Raw genomic sequence first — 20637 nt, 5'->3', positions numbered from 1 at the left:
CGTCCTTATGAAATTCCATTACAAAACAGTAACATTTAGTTTTGAAAAAATAAAAAAAAACAAATATTTCCATTTCTTTGAGATGAGTCATAGCAGCTTTAAAAAATCGATCCTCGAAACACTGAATCACAATATATAAAACCTCAAAATTAAATCCCTGGTAATAGTCACGGACGCTGTCGAAAGCACAGGGCAGAGCGTCGTCATCAAGCTCTTGAGAAATCTTTCGAACTTTTGGAAGTTTCGTATCTTCGACATAAAAATTTTTGGTCACTACCAAACAAGAACATACTTCATCGAAACTTCCATCAGCTCGTGATAACTTCACATCTCTGACACGATTAATTCTGTCCATGGCTTTTTGGAGGCGTACACAGGAATTTTGCAAGACAACATTCAAAATTTCAACTGGTTCTAAAAATTTTGCTAAGAAATGTAGTGACAAAGATAAATTCAAAAGAGCACAGAAAGAAACCTTTAGCGTTAGCACCGGCATCGGATTTTTCCAGCTGCAGTTCTTCGAAGAACAAAATTAACTGTTCGCAATTCTGGAAAGTACTTTTCTACGAGGGTTGAATGAAAAAATGCCTCCACCTTCATTAATTAGGTTTGACTGGGTATATTTTAATAAATCAGACGCAGAAATAATCCTTAGAATGTGATCTTTGATTACCAATATTCACTTTTCCACACAATCACTAGCCAAGTGAATACATTTCTGTCATCGAACAAGTTTACAAGTTTTCTGAAGCCGTCACAGAAGAAGTTGATATTCTGTTTTGGCAATCACAGTCTCACAGTTCTCCCAAAGTCTTAATCAGAAGCATAATGATGTCCCCGCACATCGTCTTTCACGATTGGGAACAGATGGAAGTCAGACTGTGATAAATCTGGAATGTATGGAATATGCCGTACGATGGTGAAATTCAGTCTCTGGAGTTCTGCTGTGGTGGCAGGCGAAGTGTGTGGTTTGGCACTGTCAAGCTGCAGGAAAACATTTCCCAGTTCCTTTCACATCAACACAATCACCACAAACTGCTTTCATTCTCTGATGAATCTCCTTTGGGGTGACACTTTCTGCTCTCGGGAATTCAATGTTGCTTAAATCGCATTGAATGACCATCGGCGCAAGGGTTCCATACTTTACACTGTTACAACACAACCATTTAATGCTAAGGTTTCCCGCCAACTGGATCTGTAGAGAAGAGGCTACAGAACAAACCAGTACCTGCCACATACCAATGCTGCCAACTTTTGAAGAGTTAACGAAGGTGGAGACATTACTTTTCAGTCAACCCTCATACAACATCCCCTGACAAAAGGCAAAAAGGCCACAGATCTGTAGGACGAAAAAAGGTAGCACTTTGGTGCAGCTTGCAGAGACTGCAAATCGGTAGTCGCTTGAGGGACCCGCGCACAAAATTGATGAGGTCTTTCACACTTGGAAGATAGTCTCTCACTGTGGTCACATTTTGCATTACCCCTCGGGTCTCATGGCTGAAGAATGGCCCAAAGAGTGACCATGTAGAACTAATGGCTCAGTTTCTCTGCTTTTTGCTTGCATGTCCCCCGCCACCATTCCCAAAAAAAGGGCCGACGGTCATATTTGCCGCTCTCTCAGTAACTATAAACCGACAGGGCCTGATATCTAGAGAGAAACGAGATAGAACATCCATTAAAATTGTTAAACATACCTCAGCTGTAGTAGATTCAGTATTACAGAAACCAAAATTTAATTAATTCAAAAATTATTGACACTGACACATCGTAAACAAATGAAAAATTTATCTTGTTGACTTACGTCGTTAGTTTCATCCACAATTATCAAATAATACTGTAACGTTTTAAAAATTTTATCAAATTGTGTAAAGCCTCGTTACACACAATAGAATCCACTTCAAGTGTTTGTGTCGTAAGAGCGCTATCTGTACTTTGTACGCGTAAGTCAAGAGGTTAAATCCGAGTTACCTTCACCAACTAACTCTACCAATCCACCATTTATAATTTTCATGTGTGTGACAACGGACTGCCAACCCATGCACGACTGAGATAACACAGTGAAGATAAAATTCTTAACAGAGCTGCTCTTGCATACTTCATTTCTCTGTCCTTACCCTTGGTCATTAAACACTAAATGTACACATCTTTATCAATTTTCCTATTACGGCGAGATATGATAAGTCGACTTTTCATGACAAGCAAACATGTGTAACGCTTAGTTCCAACAACAAAAACAGACTTCAGTGAATGGTTTTATCACATCTAGCGGACCGTTCTAAAATTTTCGGGACGTTTTTGCGAGAGAGTAGCTCTGAGCACTTGTCCGTTGTTCTGGAGGAATGATTGTGAGAACCGCTAGGCCGTGCTCACATAGGCCAACGCAAGAGCGCGTCAGCAATGGCATAAATGACAACTCTGAATCCCCCCCCCCCCCCAATTCTACAGTTTTTCTTATTTATTCTATTTTACTTTCCTTTCTCAATTTGTGTGGGTGCTGAGCACCCAAATAAAAGTATAGGGGATGCGCGAGCACCGGAGCGCCCACGGAGCCGGCGCCGCCGATGATAATACAGCTAAACCTTGACCCAAAAGTTAAGCACCACGGCATTGTGCCGTTGAAGGCAACGAACCTTTGCCTACACCAGATTTGTTCAACATCCAATGACATCTTCAATACCACTATAAAAAGTGATCCACGGATGAATAAAACTACTATTTCCAGCACCACTACCCATGAACTGAATTACACAGTGTGTAACACGGGTGCCGGTACCTACATTTTACTCCTCGGTGCAGCTTGGCATTTTTCACGAATAAAAATTTTTGCCAGAGTGAAACAAATGATAACTGCCAAAAAGATCTTCGGGGCGCATTGACAAAAAATTACCTGTTAGCCACACAGCGACACTGGATATGAGAACTAACGAATCTCGAACTGAAACCAGAGGAGCCTGCAGGTACATATCTACACACATGTAAGGACCGTGCGAAAATAGCTGTCAGTAAAGAAAACGGCAGGCTTTGAAATAAATATCTTTTTCTCAAGTTCGTAAGGCTACAGAGTTAAAGCAGATTTACAATGGCACTTGCTATGTTTAAAAAAACAGTCATTCCCGAAAACAACACGTTTGCAACAGTATGTACAAATAGCTATAAGCCGCGCAGAGCTCTCGTATTCATTCTAGATGCACTATGCCGCAAGAAAACCTTTCAATCTAAACTTGAAACTCTAGTTTGTGCTCCACATTTTTTTTAATTTCTGAAGAAAGTCTAATTTAGGACATCCAGAATAGTGTACACCTTCCTGTACAATGGTTCAAATGGCTCTGGGCACTATGGGCCTTAACATCTATGGTCATCAGTCCCCTAGAACATAGAACTACTTAAACCTAACTAACCTAAGAACAGCACACAACACCCAGCCATCACGTGGCATAGAAAATCGCTGACCCCGCGGGGAATCGAACCCGGGCTTGGGAAGCGAGAACGCTACCGCACGACCACGAGATGCGGGCCCTGTACAATGACCACGATCTTTACGCAAGTGCAAATGGTTTTTCTTTGCAGTGCTCACTGAGCGAATCAACCAGTTCCTTTTTAATGAATTCGTATTATCAACCGCACATCGCGTGATGGACCCTGTGTTAAAAAATGGAGTAGTTCATTTTGGACGCTTCAAGAACGGCCTGTCGGAAGTTCCATAACGCCATTTATCAAGCTGCAGCTTCTTTCTGGTCAGTCTGCTGTTTTGTATACTAGCACATACCATATATCGTGGAAAACAATGGCTATTTGGTAGGTATTCCATACTGAATGCTACAACGTCTAGTTCACTCGTTCTGGATCAAATTGTAAAAAGTAGGTTAGTAATTTACAAACAAATAGCGAGCTCTGGACGATTATCTAGGAATGCTGGAAAACAATTGAGTGGTATCTGGTAAGTACAAAAATATTTCGCAGTCGATCGTGGTAGTTTTCATATCAAGGAGGAAGTACTTCTCTACAAAATTTCCGACACGTTTGGTGGCCCATCTGTTTACCCGTAAATACAATCAAAAAATTCCAAAATATATCGATATAATTTCATTGGGAAATTTCTCACACAGTGCTTTTTCATTCAATTTCCGCCTTTGAACACAACAACGGGGCGTACAACCGTCGAAACTCATCAGAGTTGTTACGTATTGTCATTCCTTGTTACTAGTTGTATGTAGCGAAGACAGAAATACTGGTCTCGATCTCTCTCCTGTTGACCGACATTAAATAAAAGCGAACCATGTGTAATTACATCAATAGTGCTCTGCTGTCACTGACCCTGAGAACTTTCAAAAGGGTCTAAACTGAAACGTGGAATCCTGAATATGAATGTAATAATCGTTTCTTTAATTGTCACAGTTAAAGTCGATCACCAAAACCAATGAGGTGTCACGAGCAACAAAATTACATCTGTTATGGCTCGAGATTTCCTTCAGGTGCTTCACGTTCCTCAACTGTAAAAGATGAAACCATATTTTTCAGACTCACTTCGCTTGGTAGGCTGCTAGTTTCTGGATACGACTTTACGAGTAGTTCTTGCGATTTTGAAGCGCACACTTTTTCAGACATTGATTAACATCTGCCTAGCTGCATCAGGGGCTGAACAGCCTCTGAGAAGCTGAATGATGCGCTATCAACGAAGATGTCTTATCTGCCGCTGACAGCTGCTGTCGATAATGGGGAGACAGAAGAGCCAGCAGATCTTACGCAACAGTTGGTAATCAAATATACTAAGTACCATATCGAATGAACGTATGTAACATCGCAGTATACGTAACTCACCAAAATGAGTGAGATTATATTCCAATTCCATGTTGCCAAGAGTTTGCAACTGTTCCAGAGCAAGAGAGGGATCACAATTGACATTTAAAATGTGGAACTATTGACTTATCTGTCATAATTTACTGCGTTGAACGAAGCACTCTCGTGTGGTAGGAGAGGCAAAATATCTACAAAGATTCTGTTGTAAAACACAAGCAATTATATCCAAAAAGCTTTACTGGAGGCAGTCAACCACCAGGTATCAACTGTCATATTAATATTCTACATCAAAGAGATGATAAGTCTTTCCTTTTTCTTGTTTACTACATATTCTTCAACTGCTGACAGAAGAAAGGTGTGCGTATACCAGCATGTGAAACGTTTTTACGGCGTCTGAATGTAAACTATGTATTTAATTAGCGTATTATCTTTACTATTGCATCTACTGTGCCCGCTGATAATGTGCTGCGTTGTAACACCATAATATATTTGTTTGCCCTTGTTAAATTAACATGTTTTGTGTATCGTTACATATTAGTCAATCCTACTTTAGGATGTAAATGGTTTTAAGTTTGACATTATATCTTTAGCTTTGGCTACCGAATCTGATACAACAGAAATATTAATGCAGAAAAAAATATTTAAAAATCGCCTGAGCTATACAAACCATGCGTCAATATCATAGTGCTGAGACAGATAATATAAGGTCCAAACGCTTACCGACAAATGATTAATCAGCACAAATTTCTTCTTAACGAATGTCAACAGAAGTATTCCTTAACGGCGAAATCCGCGACGTATCAGATCTCCGGCAGTTCACTGTTTGAAAACGAACTTAACTATATTTAATACGCGGCACTTTGTTGTCGCCTACCTCCGAGACTTCAACAAATCAACTAACGAAAACAAGATCTGTACGCTTTGTATCACACCACTACAGAATATCGACCATTCCTTATTCACATATTTTGAAAGTCGTTGTCGAACATCGTCGATTAAAATCGATAGTATCGGTAAACGAAAGCTTGCTGGGCCGCAGGGGAGAGTGGGTGGTACTGTGGCAGTGTTAATTTGTGTCGGAAGGCGTATTGTATTTAAAATGGGTTTAAAGAAACTTCAGATTGTTTTTGACAACCCGTGGTCAACATATTACAGCGGGCAGCCAGTTTCTGGAAGACTTATCATTGATGTTGATTCTCCTAAAAAAATTAGAGGTAAATGACGGAAGGCGTGCCTTCGTGTCATTCTGATGACTGTATGTTTATAAATAGGTATTAGTATGCGTTTTGTGTATACAAGTCTCGTTGGTCTATTTTGAAAATTCAGTTTATTTACTCGTTTCTGCCTATGTTTTGCCTATCATATATGTGGGACACAGCTACTATTACATTTACTATTTGAAATAATAATAATAAGTAGCAATTGAAAATTTGTTTAAAGTATTCGTAGTGGCACAATATTGAATTCACATAAGTTGTTCATAGTATAATCGCACCTCGATAACAAAGAGGCTTTAACATATGACCTAATTATGTCTTTGCCGTCTGGTTTTGTCAAGTTATTAATTTCTTGACCGTGGACATTTGTAATTAATTGTTTTTGTATGGACCACGTCTTACAGTTAGAAAATGATATCTAATTGATAATCGATTGCCGGTTTCAAGCAGTGCTGTAAATTTTCTTAATGATTTAAAATTTCGAACTCGTGATCCCGAAGAATTCTACACAGAGATAGTTGAACAATACAAAACGACAATGCGACAAAACTTTCTTTTACACCCCACCTGTTGCTAGGGATAAAATGAATGATTGTGAAAGGCAGAATTTAATGGCATATCGACGTCACAGTTTTATTCCAAGTTAATACATTTTTGAATTAAGAGGCTCTGTCTATGCACATGAGCCATATAACAGTTCACTGTAATATCACAACCTTTACTTTGCATTAACATTCGTTTGCTTCACCAACTCATAACCAGGTTATCACATTCCATTTTAGTATGGAACTCTGGCTATGCTACACATCAGTTTGTCACCACAAACAAGATTATTGCGGGGGGGGGGGGGGGGGGGAGGGGCAATATCACAACTTTAAGCAATGCATCACTGCATGTTCTATAAATCATTTGCTCAATTTTCAGAGGCACTAAAATGTCGATCTTACCTGGGCAGTGATACTGTCAGTCAGTCATTGTAAATGTTTCCCAGAGTGATGTTGGTACTTATAAGTGTTCAAACTGTTGCTGCAGTTGTTATCATAAAAACACCTCGTTACATCTTGTTTACTTTTATTCATTTGTCTTTCAGGTTGTATGTGACCCTTTTTTAAGTTCCTTCCATTTAACATAGCTCCTTTTATATTTTTCTGTTATTCTGTAGTCCTCTTATGATTTCTATTTATGGATGCTGAGACGCTGATTTATACTTGCAAAAGGTAGCTCTGCTAATAATTGGTGAGACCACACTTAATTAAAAATTACTGAACAGAAAGTGAATCAACTGTAGTAGATCCCTTTGTCCAAGCACAACAGTCTCAAATCATTTCATTTGGCTCATATATGAATGGACTGCTCATAAGCCCCTCTAAACAGAGAGCATGACAAACCAAAATCTTCTATGCTCTGGACAAAATATTAATTATTAAATGACAATACAGTCAGTCGAATTGTGAAACCTGCTGGCATGTGATGAGCATGCAGACTGTAATTTCTTAGACTTACCCGGAGATTTGATGACATCTCGTGGAAATTGGGTTTTCTGCCAGATATCAACGTCATCAAGTAATGACGTCGAAATATTGTGTTTGGAAGACTCTGATAGCCTGCAGAAAACCCGATTTCCACAAGAAGCATGCAGACTGATCACAGGCTCTGAGATTCATAAGCAGCCAAGCTGAAGCTGATGTATGCTGAATCAACTGACTATTCATACATCAGAGTAGAAAAATCTTTCATCAGTTTGAAAGTGTCTTCCGTAAGTCGTCTTCTGTCAGTTTGAAATTGTCCCCTTAAGTTACCTTCGTAATCAGTCAAGGAGTATTTCATGAAGGACTGAAGTAAGTGGTATAATACTCATGTATAGAAAGTGGTGATAAAGGTAGTGGCAAATCTCTCTAGCAGTAATCTTTTGACAGCACTCTAATTGGGTTTCATAGAGGTTGCTCCATAGAGAAAGCAATATATGAGCTCACAAACTCAGTCCTGGTAGAACTAAAGAAGTAAAATTAACCTTTTAATGTTTTCTTTGATCTTGTGAAGCTCTTCAGTTGTGCATGTCGTAAAATTATACTTGGGAAGCTAAAATGGTATGGCAATAAAGGTTTTCCTTTCATATACGGAGTCATATCTTAGCAACAGAAAACAGTGTACAATATTAATAAATAATCCCACAGGAATGGGAAACATTAAATATGGTGTCTCATAAGGTTTGGTGTTTGGTCTGCTACTGTTCTTGACCAATGTAAATGACATTCCACTGAAGTTTTCAAACACTATGTCACTTTAAGTGTCCCCCACATCAACACCACTGGATTAATATAATGTGAAGTTATGAGTGATTTTTTTTTTTCAAACAGGCTAAAGTACAGATCAGCCTGTCACCACAACCAGGGTTTTTTTAAGTGTCACATTTGTTGGCTATCACTTTCCAACCTAACGTAGACCTCAGGCAAAGCTACGGATCAGTCTGTCACAACAGCTGTTTTTTGCCAAGTTTGTTGGCTTTGCTTACTCACAACTAAACTATTACCTTTCAAACTAACCTATACCTTGGGCTAAGCTATAAATCAGGGTGTCTCTACAACCAGCTTTATTTTTGTTTCTTTCAAATGCATTGGCTTCTCCAGATAACAACAAAACTGTGAATATAGATACCGAAAGGTGTGGTCACAGCAGCCATTAACAGTACGTCACTTGCCAAAGCCGACAACTCAATTAATGTGATTATCAAGTTGCAATTTTGCAAAGCCACATATGTGATATTGTGAGAATAGCTAAATAACTATAATTCTTGTTATTGTGCCTTGGTTATGCATATTTTCATTCAATGAATGGTTTATGTTCACCATTTTGTTGAAGTTCTGAGTGAAACCAGATGGATGGTATTAGAGGGTTAGGATAAAATACGTCTATCAGCAGCTCTACTGCCATGTGGATGTTGACATTTTGTTTCTGTTGGGTGTAGTCAGTCAGATGATAGTATATGGTAATTGTTGAGAATCACTGAATCTAATGACTTGTTTTGGTGGAAGATATGAATTGACCACTTTTAATTTTTCATGGAGAGCCTGAGATTGATTATATTGACCTGGCTGTTAAATATCATAAGGTTGGTTACTTTTTTCAAGTTTATTTATTGTATTTTATGTTTTTCGGACTATGACACAATTTCTTGGAAAATTGTTTTGTATTCCAATATTATAGTGTAGTTGCGAGTTGACAAAGCTAACAAATGTGACCGGAGGAAAACTAGCTGTGGCAACAGACTGTTCTGCGATGTAGCTCAAGGTCTAAGTGAGGTTGGAATGTTAGTTTGTTGAGAGTTGGTGAAGCCAGAAAATATGACTGGGGGGAGACTGGTTGCGGTGCAAATCAATCACTATCATAGCCCGAGGTCTAACTTAGGTTGAAATGTTCCAGTTTGGTTCGTATGTCACCAGAGGACCTGGCCGTGGTTATGTACGTCTGATATGTAGTGTAACCCAATGATCATTTCAAAAACTTTATGGGACATTTTTAGAATGTCCCAGTTTCTGAGGTAATGGATAGGCAGGAACCTAAGAGTATAGTTTAAAATTTATGGAATATTCTGTTTTAAATCACAGCACTCTGTACAATATATTGCATTATACTGCCATTTAATTTCATACACTGACATCATGATGAAGTTTATCAAACTCCATTCTCTCATTGGTTCTGTCGTGTTGCTTAATCATCCATATCATCATCATTCAGCATGTTTACTTCCCGTCATTCACTGCGCGAAAATTTACATGTCACAGCAGGCAATGGAAAAGCCGTTTGTACATGGTTACTAATTTTTGAAATATCATTCATATTCTCATGCAATGGCGTTATCCATACCATTTCTGGCGCAGACTTCTCTTTGACATTATCTTATGTTTTTTCACCACATTGTATCATGTTTGCTTTTTAGTCTCAGTAATCATTGTTATATCAGCAGAGATTTTGCATCTAACGTTTCTGAAATGTGCACCTTTATCCAGAACTAAATTAAACTGAAGTGAGTCGAGGGAGGCTAGCCATTGCCTTGTTTACAGTCTGTACAGATTTCATCAATGAATTTCACTTTGGATGTGAGCCTGGTAGGTTAGTCCTTTGATATTTCTACCTACTTTGATATCTTCAATCTGTTAAAGGTTTTCATAGGTACTTTTTGAAGTCGGCAAACATGGAAAATCAGCTGATGCCTCAGAGGTATTTAATAACTCCATCAGGGTTTGTAGCTAATCTGCAGCATTTTCTGAAGATTGCTTGGTATTAACCAGTCATTTGGTCTGTATGTTATAATTGGCATGAGAAAGCTTTCAGAATTTGCCAGTGATTCACAAAATTCAGAAGCTTCTGTCCCTTTTGTTCACAGTGAATGTATCAGCATACTTTTTCAGTTATGTTAGTTATTACAGTTTCTCTGATCTCTGTTGAGAATGTATGCCTTCATTTCATGAGATTTTCCCTCCTAACACTAGTAGTAATGCTGCCATTCCCAGGTGCTTTACAGTTTCCAGGCAGTCAGATGCTTGCTTTTTATTGGGGGCTTCTGAGTAAGGCATAAGAAAAGGTTTTTCAAAGGGCAGGTTTTAATTGGATGGGTCACAGTTGAGTATGTCTTTATTGTACTAAGCAGAAGTGTGCATTTGCCATAAAATAATTTTATCTGTTATGTTTAATACTGTTTCTTACTAATCAATATACTTGTATTTAGTGTATGTGAAAGTGTTTTTATTACACATGTAGATTTTGGAAATTGAAATATGTGCCACATATATATCTTCTTTTTCAGCAATTTCGATTCAGTTCAAGGGTGAAGCATGTGTGAAGTGGGATGAAATGAAAACAAGAAAAACTAATGAAGGAAACACAACGAGGGAAACGATTGTGTACACAGCACAGGAGAATTACTTTGAAAACAAATTCAATTTGGTTGGTGGAAGTGGTCAGTAAAGTACAAATAACTTCTAAGCTGCACTTCTATAGCTTTTTGCTGCAGACCTCATGCTCTTTAATAAACGATTATTACACAAGTTATAATATTTTTGTGTTAACCTTTTTATATACTTGCCATAGTTCAAAATCTTGTATAAGTTGTAATGTTTGCGTGATAACATAATTCAGTTGTAACAGTTGCTCGTGAACTGCATATTTAATTTTAATTTTCAGGTGAGATGATAATTGAGCCTGGAGAGAAGATATACCCTTTTAGCACACATTTACCACCTAACTTGCCATCCTCGTTTGAAGCCGAATTTGGTTATGTAAGGTATACTGTGAAAGCAGTACTGGATCGTCCCTGGAAATTTGATCAAGAAGTGAAATCTGCATTTACAGTGATTACCCCTTTGGATTTGAATACACATCCTACAGCCAAGGTCAGTTATTCCTGCATATAAAAATTTGTACTTCATTCAATTGATAGAGCTACAGCAAGCCAAAAACGGAAACAAGATTGTGTTTGTGGCATCTCTGATGAGAAAAGTGAGAGTGGGAGATGAAAAGTTCTTGGCTTACCACAGAGACAGCATTGATATCTTCTTTTTTTCCCCCAACCAAAATTTATCGTGAGGATAAATGTGTTCCTTAATTTTCAAAGGTTAGGAAATTAATGTTTGGATTCAAATACGGTTGTAATTCTCTTGAAGGTGATGCATGTGGAGGATGTGACAAAACTGCAGTCAATGAAAATATCAATAAATGTGTGAAACAGGTGGTACTGTAGATAAATAAGCTGAAGAGTATGAATATATCAATAAATGTGTGAAACAGAAGGACTATGGATAAATAAGCTGAAGAGTACATACATTACATTTCACATGGGAAACTGAGAAAGCAATTTGCAAAATGAGTGTTGCATTTTCTGAATGACTGAAAGGAACTGATAAATGAATTCCTCGGCTATTTTTAGACATTTGTGAGAAGAATTAAACTAATGTTATGTTCCAAAATGTTTCAATGGATGGCATGCATCCACTACTTTCTGTGAAAACAAAACAGCAATTGAACCAGAGTGTGAAAGTAGGCCCAACAAAAATAGATGAAGTTGATTTAATATGCTGGAAGGGTATATCCAGTATTATCTGGCATGAAAAAATCATTCTTTGTGTTGGTTTTGCTGCAAAAGGTAAAACAAGAACTGACAAATACTGTGCATGGCTTCTGGACCACCTGAATGAAACAATAAATGAAAGGTGGCATATATTACAAAACAAAAAACCACATAGGTACTCGACACTGGGAGAAATCAAAATGTGTTGTACGAATTGTTAAAAAATTCAATCTGTTCATCAAATTTGGCATCTTATGATTTCTATTTATGTCTACAGTTAAAGAAAATTTTGGCTGGAAAATATTTTGAGTGCAGTGAGAAAACTATGACAGCTGTATATGGTGCATTTTATAAACTTCCCTTAGTAACACTTAAGAGAACCAATCCATTGGATAAATGACGTAAAAATGGATTGACCATAAAGTTGATTACAGTGAAAAATAAGTTGTTTTTACCATAAAAACAACAGTCTTCTAATACCAGTTCAGTGGCGTTTCACTTTTTCTGGCAGAGGGCGCATGTGAAATTGAAAGTAAACAGTGATCTGGAAATTTTTTGGTATTTAGGTCAGTATCTTCAACACTGGTCCTCATCTTTGCTTGAAGACGCGTGCTAAGAGACCATTTATCCTAACAAAACTAATTGGGATACTGAAGCATAAATTTGTGTACATACAAACCAAATCTATTTTACATAACTCCTGTTTTAAACTAATAGATAATAATGTTGTGAAGCAGATTGTGCAATGGACCAAGCCACATTATTGTCATAGTGCAAATCCAAAGACTGGTTACAAGCAATTCTCCATGCTAGCCTCCTCATCTCTACATAACTGCTGCCTCCTGCATCCATTTGGATTTGTTGATTGTAAGCAAGCCTTGGTCTCTCACTACAATCCTCTCTCCTTCCACACTATCTCACTCCATTTCATTACTAAAATAACAATTCCTTGATACCTCAGGAAGTGTCCTATCAACAGGTCCCTTCTTTTAATTAAGTTAAGTAATAATTTTTTTTCTCCCCTGTTTGATTCAGTACATCTTGGTTAGTTGTCCAATTTCCCCCAACATTCTTGTGTAATATCACATTTCAAGAGCTGCTGTTCTCTTCTTGTCTGACCTGTTTATCACCCACATTTTATTTCTATAGAATGCTACACTCTAGACAAATACTTTAAGAAATGACATCCTAACACTTAAATTTGTGTTTGACTTCCACAAATTTTTTGAAAACTCTTTCTTGCTGCTGCTGTTGACCATATACCATTGATACAGCATGCCAGAGATTGCTGCTAGAACATTGTGCACAAGTTAATAAGAGTGAAGAGTTAAGTTCATTTAATGTAACAGATGAGGGGAAGGGGCAGCAAAAAAAAGAGACAGGTCAGAAAATGAAAGATGTAGAAAACTAATACGGAGGGAAGAAAGTAGTAGTTACTGTGAAGAAATACTGATGCGGGTGAAATTAATGGAAATTGAGGCCAGGAGGGTGGTGAGAACCAAGGACATGTTGTAGGGCTAGTTCCCACCTTAGAGTTCTGAGAAATGGTGTCCAGGGGAAGAATCCATATGGTGTGTGTGGTGAAACAGGCACCAAGGTTCAGATACATTGATGACGTCTAGGCCTTATGGATTCAGGGGGAGGCTGACCTGTTAAAATTCCTGGAATTTTGTGTGGTTCTATTCTGAATTTCCTTGATGTTGATCTCATCCTCACTGAAGGCCAGCTGCACACTTCTGTTGCGTTAAACTGACTAATAATAGTAATTACATTTTGAAAGTTGCCGTGTCAAACGATCCCCCCTTAAAGCCTTGGCTTTTGAGGCAAACATATTTGTTTAGATGCCGATTGTTTAGAGCAATATACTACAGTTATCACCTCAGCCTTCACTGGACATAATTACCTCCACCAGCCTAGTTCAAAAGGAGATTTCCTGAGCCATCACATCCAATCCTGGTACTACTGATCTCTCTAAAAAACAACTTTTGAGCACACCAATTGTCACTTATTATTATCCTGGTCTTGAATGTATTAATCAGCTACTTTGAGAAGGACATGACTTCCCAAGAGCATGCCCTGAAAAGAGATCCATTCTGTCTAAAATTTTACCCACCAAACTTAGAGTGGCTTTTTGTCATCCTTCCAAATTCTGCAATATCCTCATCAGACTGTGTATTCCTTCTGCACACATCTCCTTACCCCATGGCTCCTACCCGTGTGACCGTCCCCACTGCAAGACTTGCCCTGTGTACCTTCGTACCACCACTTTTACTGGCTCTGTAACATATACTATCAAAGGGAGAGCCACCTGTGAAATGTCACATACAAGCTGTTACATAAACACTGTTCAGCCTTTTTCATTGGCATGAGTAATACCATGTTATCAGTTAGGATGAATGGGCATAGTCAGAGGGTGTATACTGGCAACACAATATCCTATTGTCGATAATGCTGTACAACATGACAGTCATGATATTGGTGCCTGTTTCACCAAATGCGCAACATGGATTCTTTCCCCAGACATCAGTTTCTCAGAACTCAGCAATTGGGAACTAGCATTACAACATGTCCTTGGTTCTCGCCACCTACCTAGCCTTAATTTATGTCCAATAAGTCTCCCCTGACCTAGGGTTCTGGGTGACTTTTGCGAACTCTACCCTTTGTCCTAAACCTCTCCAATTCATTTTCCTTCACCTCTGTGAGTAGTTGACCGCAGCCTCAGTTATCAGTTTTGTGAACAAAATGGAGTGTTGATACTGTGTGTATCATTAATCTGGACATAAAGTTGTGAGAGGCTAACCATCACAGACATGTAATCCAACTCCAGTGGACCCTTGAATGTCCATTGGTAATATTGTGATCGCTTAGACTTCTTTGCTCAGTTTTTTCTTAAGTTTACAATCCTCTTTAGGACGTCTTTTATAACATTTAGTTAAGCATGGCCTCTTTCCTCTGTTCGTATTTGTAAGCTGACAGATTTGAGTTCTGCTGTGTGTGCTTCCTAGATCTTTATTTTCCATTTAGAGTTGTTTTTATCCAGAGCATATTGTAATATCATTGTTAAACATTCACCCATTTCCTTTTACTATCTGTGGTTGTCTTTGAACTTCAGAAGTTGCCAGGATAAATCTTGTCAGCCAACTGTTACTAAAGTAGAGGATAATGTTGCCCTTGAATTCTCATAGTATTTGTGTGCTGGGGGGATTAAAATACACTAATCTGAATGGGCTTAAGGATTTTTTTAAAAAAAATATGTAATATGCTCAAAGAGTTTTTGTCTAATACAACAGACAGCTTTATGTGAATGGCTGTAACATCAGCTGTGCCTCAAGGAGGCATATACGGCTGCCACAGTTGTCAGTTTGTGTAAATGATTAACCAGATAGGTTCAGAAACACTACAAGATTGTCAGACAGTGTTGTTGCAGTTAACTACAGGAAAGTATTGTTGGTAGAGGGTTGTGAGGAAATACAGAAAGACTTTGATGAAGTGCGAATCTTTCAAAGAAAGGCAACACTATTCACGCAAACCTCTGTTAAATATATTTAGAAAACCACCATTCACGAAAACCTGCACAACATTTTTGTTACCGCCATTCTGTATCTGACATAAGGATAGTGAGGGTAAGATGAGAGATTAGGATGCATACTGAGACATATATCGACTGTCACTGTTTTCTTACTCCATATGCAATTGAAGTGTGGCATAAAATCACTAATATATGTGCTAAGAACACTCTACAGTGTGCTGTCCAGTGGCTTTTGAGATATGTATTTAATTTTAGATGTGGAATTACTCTTTTTTTCTCCAAGCAAGAGTGGCGAATGGGAACTGTAAACTTCAGAACTCACATATATAATTATTTTCACTTATAGTTGTCTGTGATTTTTACTGTTTGCTGTTATAATTTTGACTAATTGTCATTATTAATCATGTGATTGTGTACCATAGATCATAGAACATTTGCATTTCTGTGATATATATAAAGTTTTCTGATGCTTGTTAATGACTATTAGTTAAAACTGCTATAATAACCATTAAAATAATTGATGAAACTGTTTTACTGTTAATGTACTTATGACATCACACAAATGTACACAATTATTGATGCTCTGTAAGTGAGCATTCCACTGTAAGTAATTTAAGAATGTCAGACTTTGTTATGATGTATAGGTTCTGCACTCAAGACAAGAGTATTTGCTTAGAAAATGTACAGTCACAGAAATACTCCATGTTATCAGACTTAATGTAATTGGATAGATAAAATCTACCCACCAAGTGGTGGCAGGAGAACAAACACATAAAAAAAGGTTTCAATTGTGCAAGTTTTTGGAACCAGTAGCTCCTTCTGGCAGATGGGTTGAAGGGGAAGGAAGATGGCGAAAGAAAAGGACTGGAAAGGTTAAGGAAAAGGGGTAGAGTTTGGAAAAATTATCCAGAATCCTGGGTCAGGGGAGACTTACTGGATGGGATGGGGACTGCATCAGATGAGGTGTGAAAACTTGATAGCTTAAAGATGTAAGTCAAGGTAATATGCTAGACAGAGATTAGTCATAAAACAATGTGCACAAGTTAATAAGAGTGAAAAGCTAATGCATTGAATGTAACAGAGGTGCGAGCGGGACGGTGAAAAATAGACAAGCCAGAAAATGAAAGATGCAGGAAACTAAAATGCAATGAAGAAAGCAGTAGTTACTGTGAAGACACGCCAAGATGGAAGAAATTAACCTAAATTAAGGCCAGGTGGGTGGCGAGAACTGAAGGCATGTTGTGTTGAAGTGCAGTTTCTCAGAACTCCACAGGTGGGTACAAATGCTACAACATGTCCTTGGTTCTTGCACCCACAGACCTTAATTTACGTTAATTTCTTCCATCTCAGCATTTCTTCATGGCAGCTACTCCGTTCTTTCCTTCATTTTAGTTTTCTACATTGTTCATTTTCTGTCTGTCTATTTTTCGCCGTCCCTCTTCCACCTTTGTTACATACAATGCACTTAGCTTTTTACTCTTGTTAACTTGTGCATGATATTTTCATAGTAATCTCTGTCTTACATGTTACCTTGTGTTTCACTTTTAAGGTCTCAAGTTTTCAAATCTTGTCCAGTGCAGTCCCCAACAGTCCTTCTCATTCTGTTCAGTAAATCTCACCTGACCCGTTGTTTTGGGGGATTTTTCTGTACTCTTACCCCTTTTCATAAACTTCTCCAGTCCTTTTCTTCGACATCTTTCTTCCCCGTCAACCTATCTGCTGGAAGAATAAGCCACTGACTCTGAAAGCTTGCATTAGTAGTACCTCTTTCTATGTATGTGTTCTCCTGCTGCTACGTGGTGAGTATATTTTTTTACCAATCTAATTTCATTATATTGTCAAAAAATGATTATTTTCATTGTTGTAGTAGCAGATCTGATGCACAAGTATATGTTAAGGAAGAAAGGAGAGTGACAAGTTCATTCCTTTTAGAGTATCCACCACTGCCTCTTTGTCATAGTGCCGAAAGCAATGTTATGCATATTCTTATTGACAATAGATGAACAACTGCTCAGCTTCCAAGGAGATCTGAATTACACTTCTATGTGCAATCAGAACAGCCTAAGTCTGATGTGGAAACAGTTATGATCCCTGATAGATCAATAATACGCAATGTGAATGCGCAGATTAACAAGTGAGAAGAAGGGTGCCAAGTTGTTTTGACGGTGCAGGCTGTTCAGAATTGGACCATAGTATCCAAATAGACAATTTTTTGGTGAACTGCCATTAATTTTCTCTCAGGGTCACATTAAGAGATGAATCTGAAATTCCACACGACTTCAGCCTATGTGTTTGTTTTCAGCAAGGATCTGTCTGTGGTTTGATATATGCCTCCCAAAAACAGAAGAGGTAAAGTAGTTATTCCTTTAAGAGAAAAAGCTTCACAAGTTGAGCAAATCATTAATGCTTTGGTCTTCCTCTGGCCCTTATACAAGCAGTTATTCAACTTGGCACTGATTTATAGAATTGTTGGTTGTCCTGTTCAGGGATATTGTGCCAAATTATGTCCAATTGGCAAGCTACATTGTCAAAATCCCAAGATGGTTGCTCAGCTTTGCCAATAACGCCCCAAATGTGTTCTCTGTTGGGGAGAGATCCTGCAACGTTGGCCAAGGTAGGATTTGACATGCACGAAGACAAGCAGTAAAAACTGTTTCTGTTTGCAGTGGGCATTATCCTACTGCAATGTAATTCCAGGATGGCATGCCATGAAGGGCAACAAAACAGTGCATAGAATATCGTTGACATACCACTGTGGTGTCAGGGTGCCACGGATGACAACCAAGGCCGTGCTGCTATGAAAAGAAATGTCACCCCAGATTATCACTCATATATGCTGGGCCATACAGCCCACGACAGTCGGGTTGGTATCTCACCACTGTCCGGAGTATCTCCAGACATGTCGTTGATGGTCGTCAGACCTCAGTTTGAAGTGGGACTCATCACTGAAGCCAATTATACTCCAGTCATAGAGATTCCAGGCTAAAGATGTGTCTGCAGATACCACATGTAGTGGTGCAATACCAAACTGAATGTTGCCCACCATATGGATGGCTCTGCAACCCAGAGGGATGGTCTGGGATGACATTTCCTTTCATTATAGTCTCCTTTTGTCATCTGCGGCACCCTTACAGCGCAGCGGTACATTGATAATATTCTGTATGTCGTTTTGTTGCCATTCTGGACATAGATTTCAGTAGGATCATGCCCACCTGCACACAATGAAAGTTTCTACTACTTGTCTTCGTGATTACCAAACACTACCTTGGCAGGAAGGGTGGTAGATCTCTCCTCAGTTCAGAGTGTTTGGAGCATTATGGACAGGTCCCTCCAGCCAGCTCAGGAGTTTGACAATCTAACATGCCAGTCGGATGGAATCTGGCATGTTTTCCCTCAGGGGGACATTCAACAACTGTATCAATCAGTGCAAAGCCAAATAACAGCTTTATAGGAGTCATAGGGGGTCCAATGTGTTAGTGACTTACTTAGTTTGTGAAGCTCTTCCTCTTGAATCAATCATTCACTTTTTCTGAAATTGTAATCATTTGTTTGTAAATGTACATCACATCTACAAATTTCCATCACAGTTAGATAATTCCTTCATTGTATGACTTTTTAAATAGTGTATTATCTATTACATTTGCTTTTAAGCTGAAGTGTAGGAAATTCTCTGAAATTTCTATATAGTGGAAATCAGGAACCATTGTAACTTTAGTAGATGGGAGTGTTATAAAAAAGAACTTGATATGTAGAAAGGTTTGCGATTTGCAGTTATGTTGCACTGCAGTCAACATTCATGTGTCTAAATTGTGAATATATGTCTTTTTCTGAAAGTCTTATTCAGCAACTGCAGGTTACTAATTTATAATTTTCTGAAATATCCAGCTCTAATAAAAGTTTGTTGCTATGACAAACGGAGTAGATGTTGATGTTAATAGATATGAACATTGTTACTTGCCAACTGGAGCAAGTGTAGAGAAATGATTATCAAATTGTAATTGTATTCCTCGTTTTAGATTACTTTTTTTTTTAAAACTGTACAATCACAGTGTCTATTTTAAAGGAACATTTTGCTTTCCTATCCCTTTTTCAGATGTGGTAGTATGTAAAATGGATCATAAGATTCCTAAAGCATTTTTTTGTATTTTATGTAGGATCCTGTGAAGAAGGAGACTGAGAAAAACTTCTGTTGTTGCTGCTGCAAGTCTGGTCCACTTTCCCTAGTGATGTCGATACCTGTGGGTGGATATGTTTCTGGACAAATTATTCCAGTCACTGTGGAGGTCGACAATGCCAGCAATGTCAATGTTGACAATGTATACTGTGCTCTAAGGAAGGTAATATTTATTTAGCTATTAGAATAACCCTTAGGAGGGTGTGATAAATCAACTTTCATGTTGCTTCTTTGTATTTAATTTTAGTTGCTCCTAGACTCCCTTTGTCCTTCAAGAATGTCGTTCTCCTTGTTCCTTGGTCCACTCTTTCTATTTGCGTACTTATTTCTTTCCTGAAATCCTGCTTAAGTATTTTGTCATCTGTTATGTTCATGCTAATTTCAGGTTTTTTTAAAATACATTTTGTCAATTTCTGTGTGCCATGTGAGCTTGGATTTGTAGCTATTTAGTAAGGCCGGTATTACACTGTTATTATTTCTTTGACTCCTCCCATGAACCATGGACCTTGCCGTTGGTGGGGAGGCTTGCGTGCCTCAGCGATACAGATGGGCCGTACTGTAGGTGCAACCACAATGGAGGGGTATCTGTTGAGAGGCCAGACAAACTTGTGGTTCCTGAAGAGGGGCAGCAGCCTTTTCAGTAGTTGCAGGGGCAACAGTCTGGATGATTGACTGATCTGGACTTGTAACATTAACCAAAACGGCTTTGCTGTGCTGGTACTGCGAACGGCTGAAAACAAGGGGAAACTACAGCCGTAATTTTTCCTGAGGGCATGCAGTTTTACTGTATGATTATATGATGATGGCATCCTCTTGGGTAAAATATTCCGGAGGTAAAATAGTCACCCATTCGGAT

At 38.4% G+C, this 20637-nt stretch overlaps 2 protein-coding genes across 22 annotated transcripts in view; one reads left to right on the top strand and one right to left on the bottom strand.

The window, feature by feature from the left end:
- LOC126281877 (endophilin-A) overlaps positions 1-5752 on the bottom strand; it is a 720509-nt gene extending 714757 nt beyond the window's left edge. For 12 of the 21 annotated variants that reach the window (XM_049981183.1, XM_049981175.1, XM_049981164.1 and 9 more), the window contains exon 1: positions 5518-5729. The gene's annotated coding sequence lies outside the window, so the exon portion shown is untranslated. Of the gene's footprint in view, positions 1-5517 lie in introns of all 21 variants that reach the window. The other 9 variants (XM_049981161.1, XM_049981171.1, XM_049981181.1 and 6 more) reach the window with 5 other exon arrangements.
- Positions 5753-5797: 45 nt separating this feature from the next.
- Positions 5798-20637, top strand: part of LOC126281876 (arrestin domain-containing protein 17) — a 52848-nt gene continuing 38008 nt past the window's right edge. Inside the window, exons 1-4 of the mRNA XM_049981159.1 lie at positions 5798-6011; positions 10819-10971; positions 11196-11404; positions 19762-19944. Coding sequence (XP_049837116.1) covers positions 5897-6011; positions 10819-10971; positions 11196-11404; positions 19762-19944 — 660 coding nt within the window. The 5' untranslated portion in view covers positions 5798-5896. The remainder of the gene's footprint in view (positions 6012-10818; positions 10972-11195; positions 11405-19761; positions 19945-20637) is intronic.

This window comes from Schistocerca gregaria, chromosome 7 (genome assembly GCF_023897955.1).
Source record: "Schistocerca gregaria isolate iqSchGreg1 chromosome 7, iqSchGreg1.2, whole genome shotgun sequence".
Taxonomy (NCBI): domain Eukaryota; kingdom Metazoa; phylum Arthropoda; class Insecta; order Orthoptera; family Acrididae; genus Schistocerca; species Schistocerca gregaria.
Note: the sequence above shows the minus strand (reverse complement) of the source record. Positions and strands in the feature narration are given on the sequence as shown.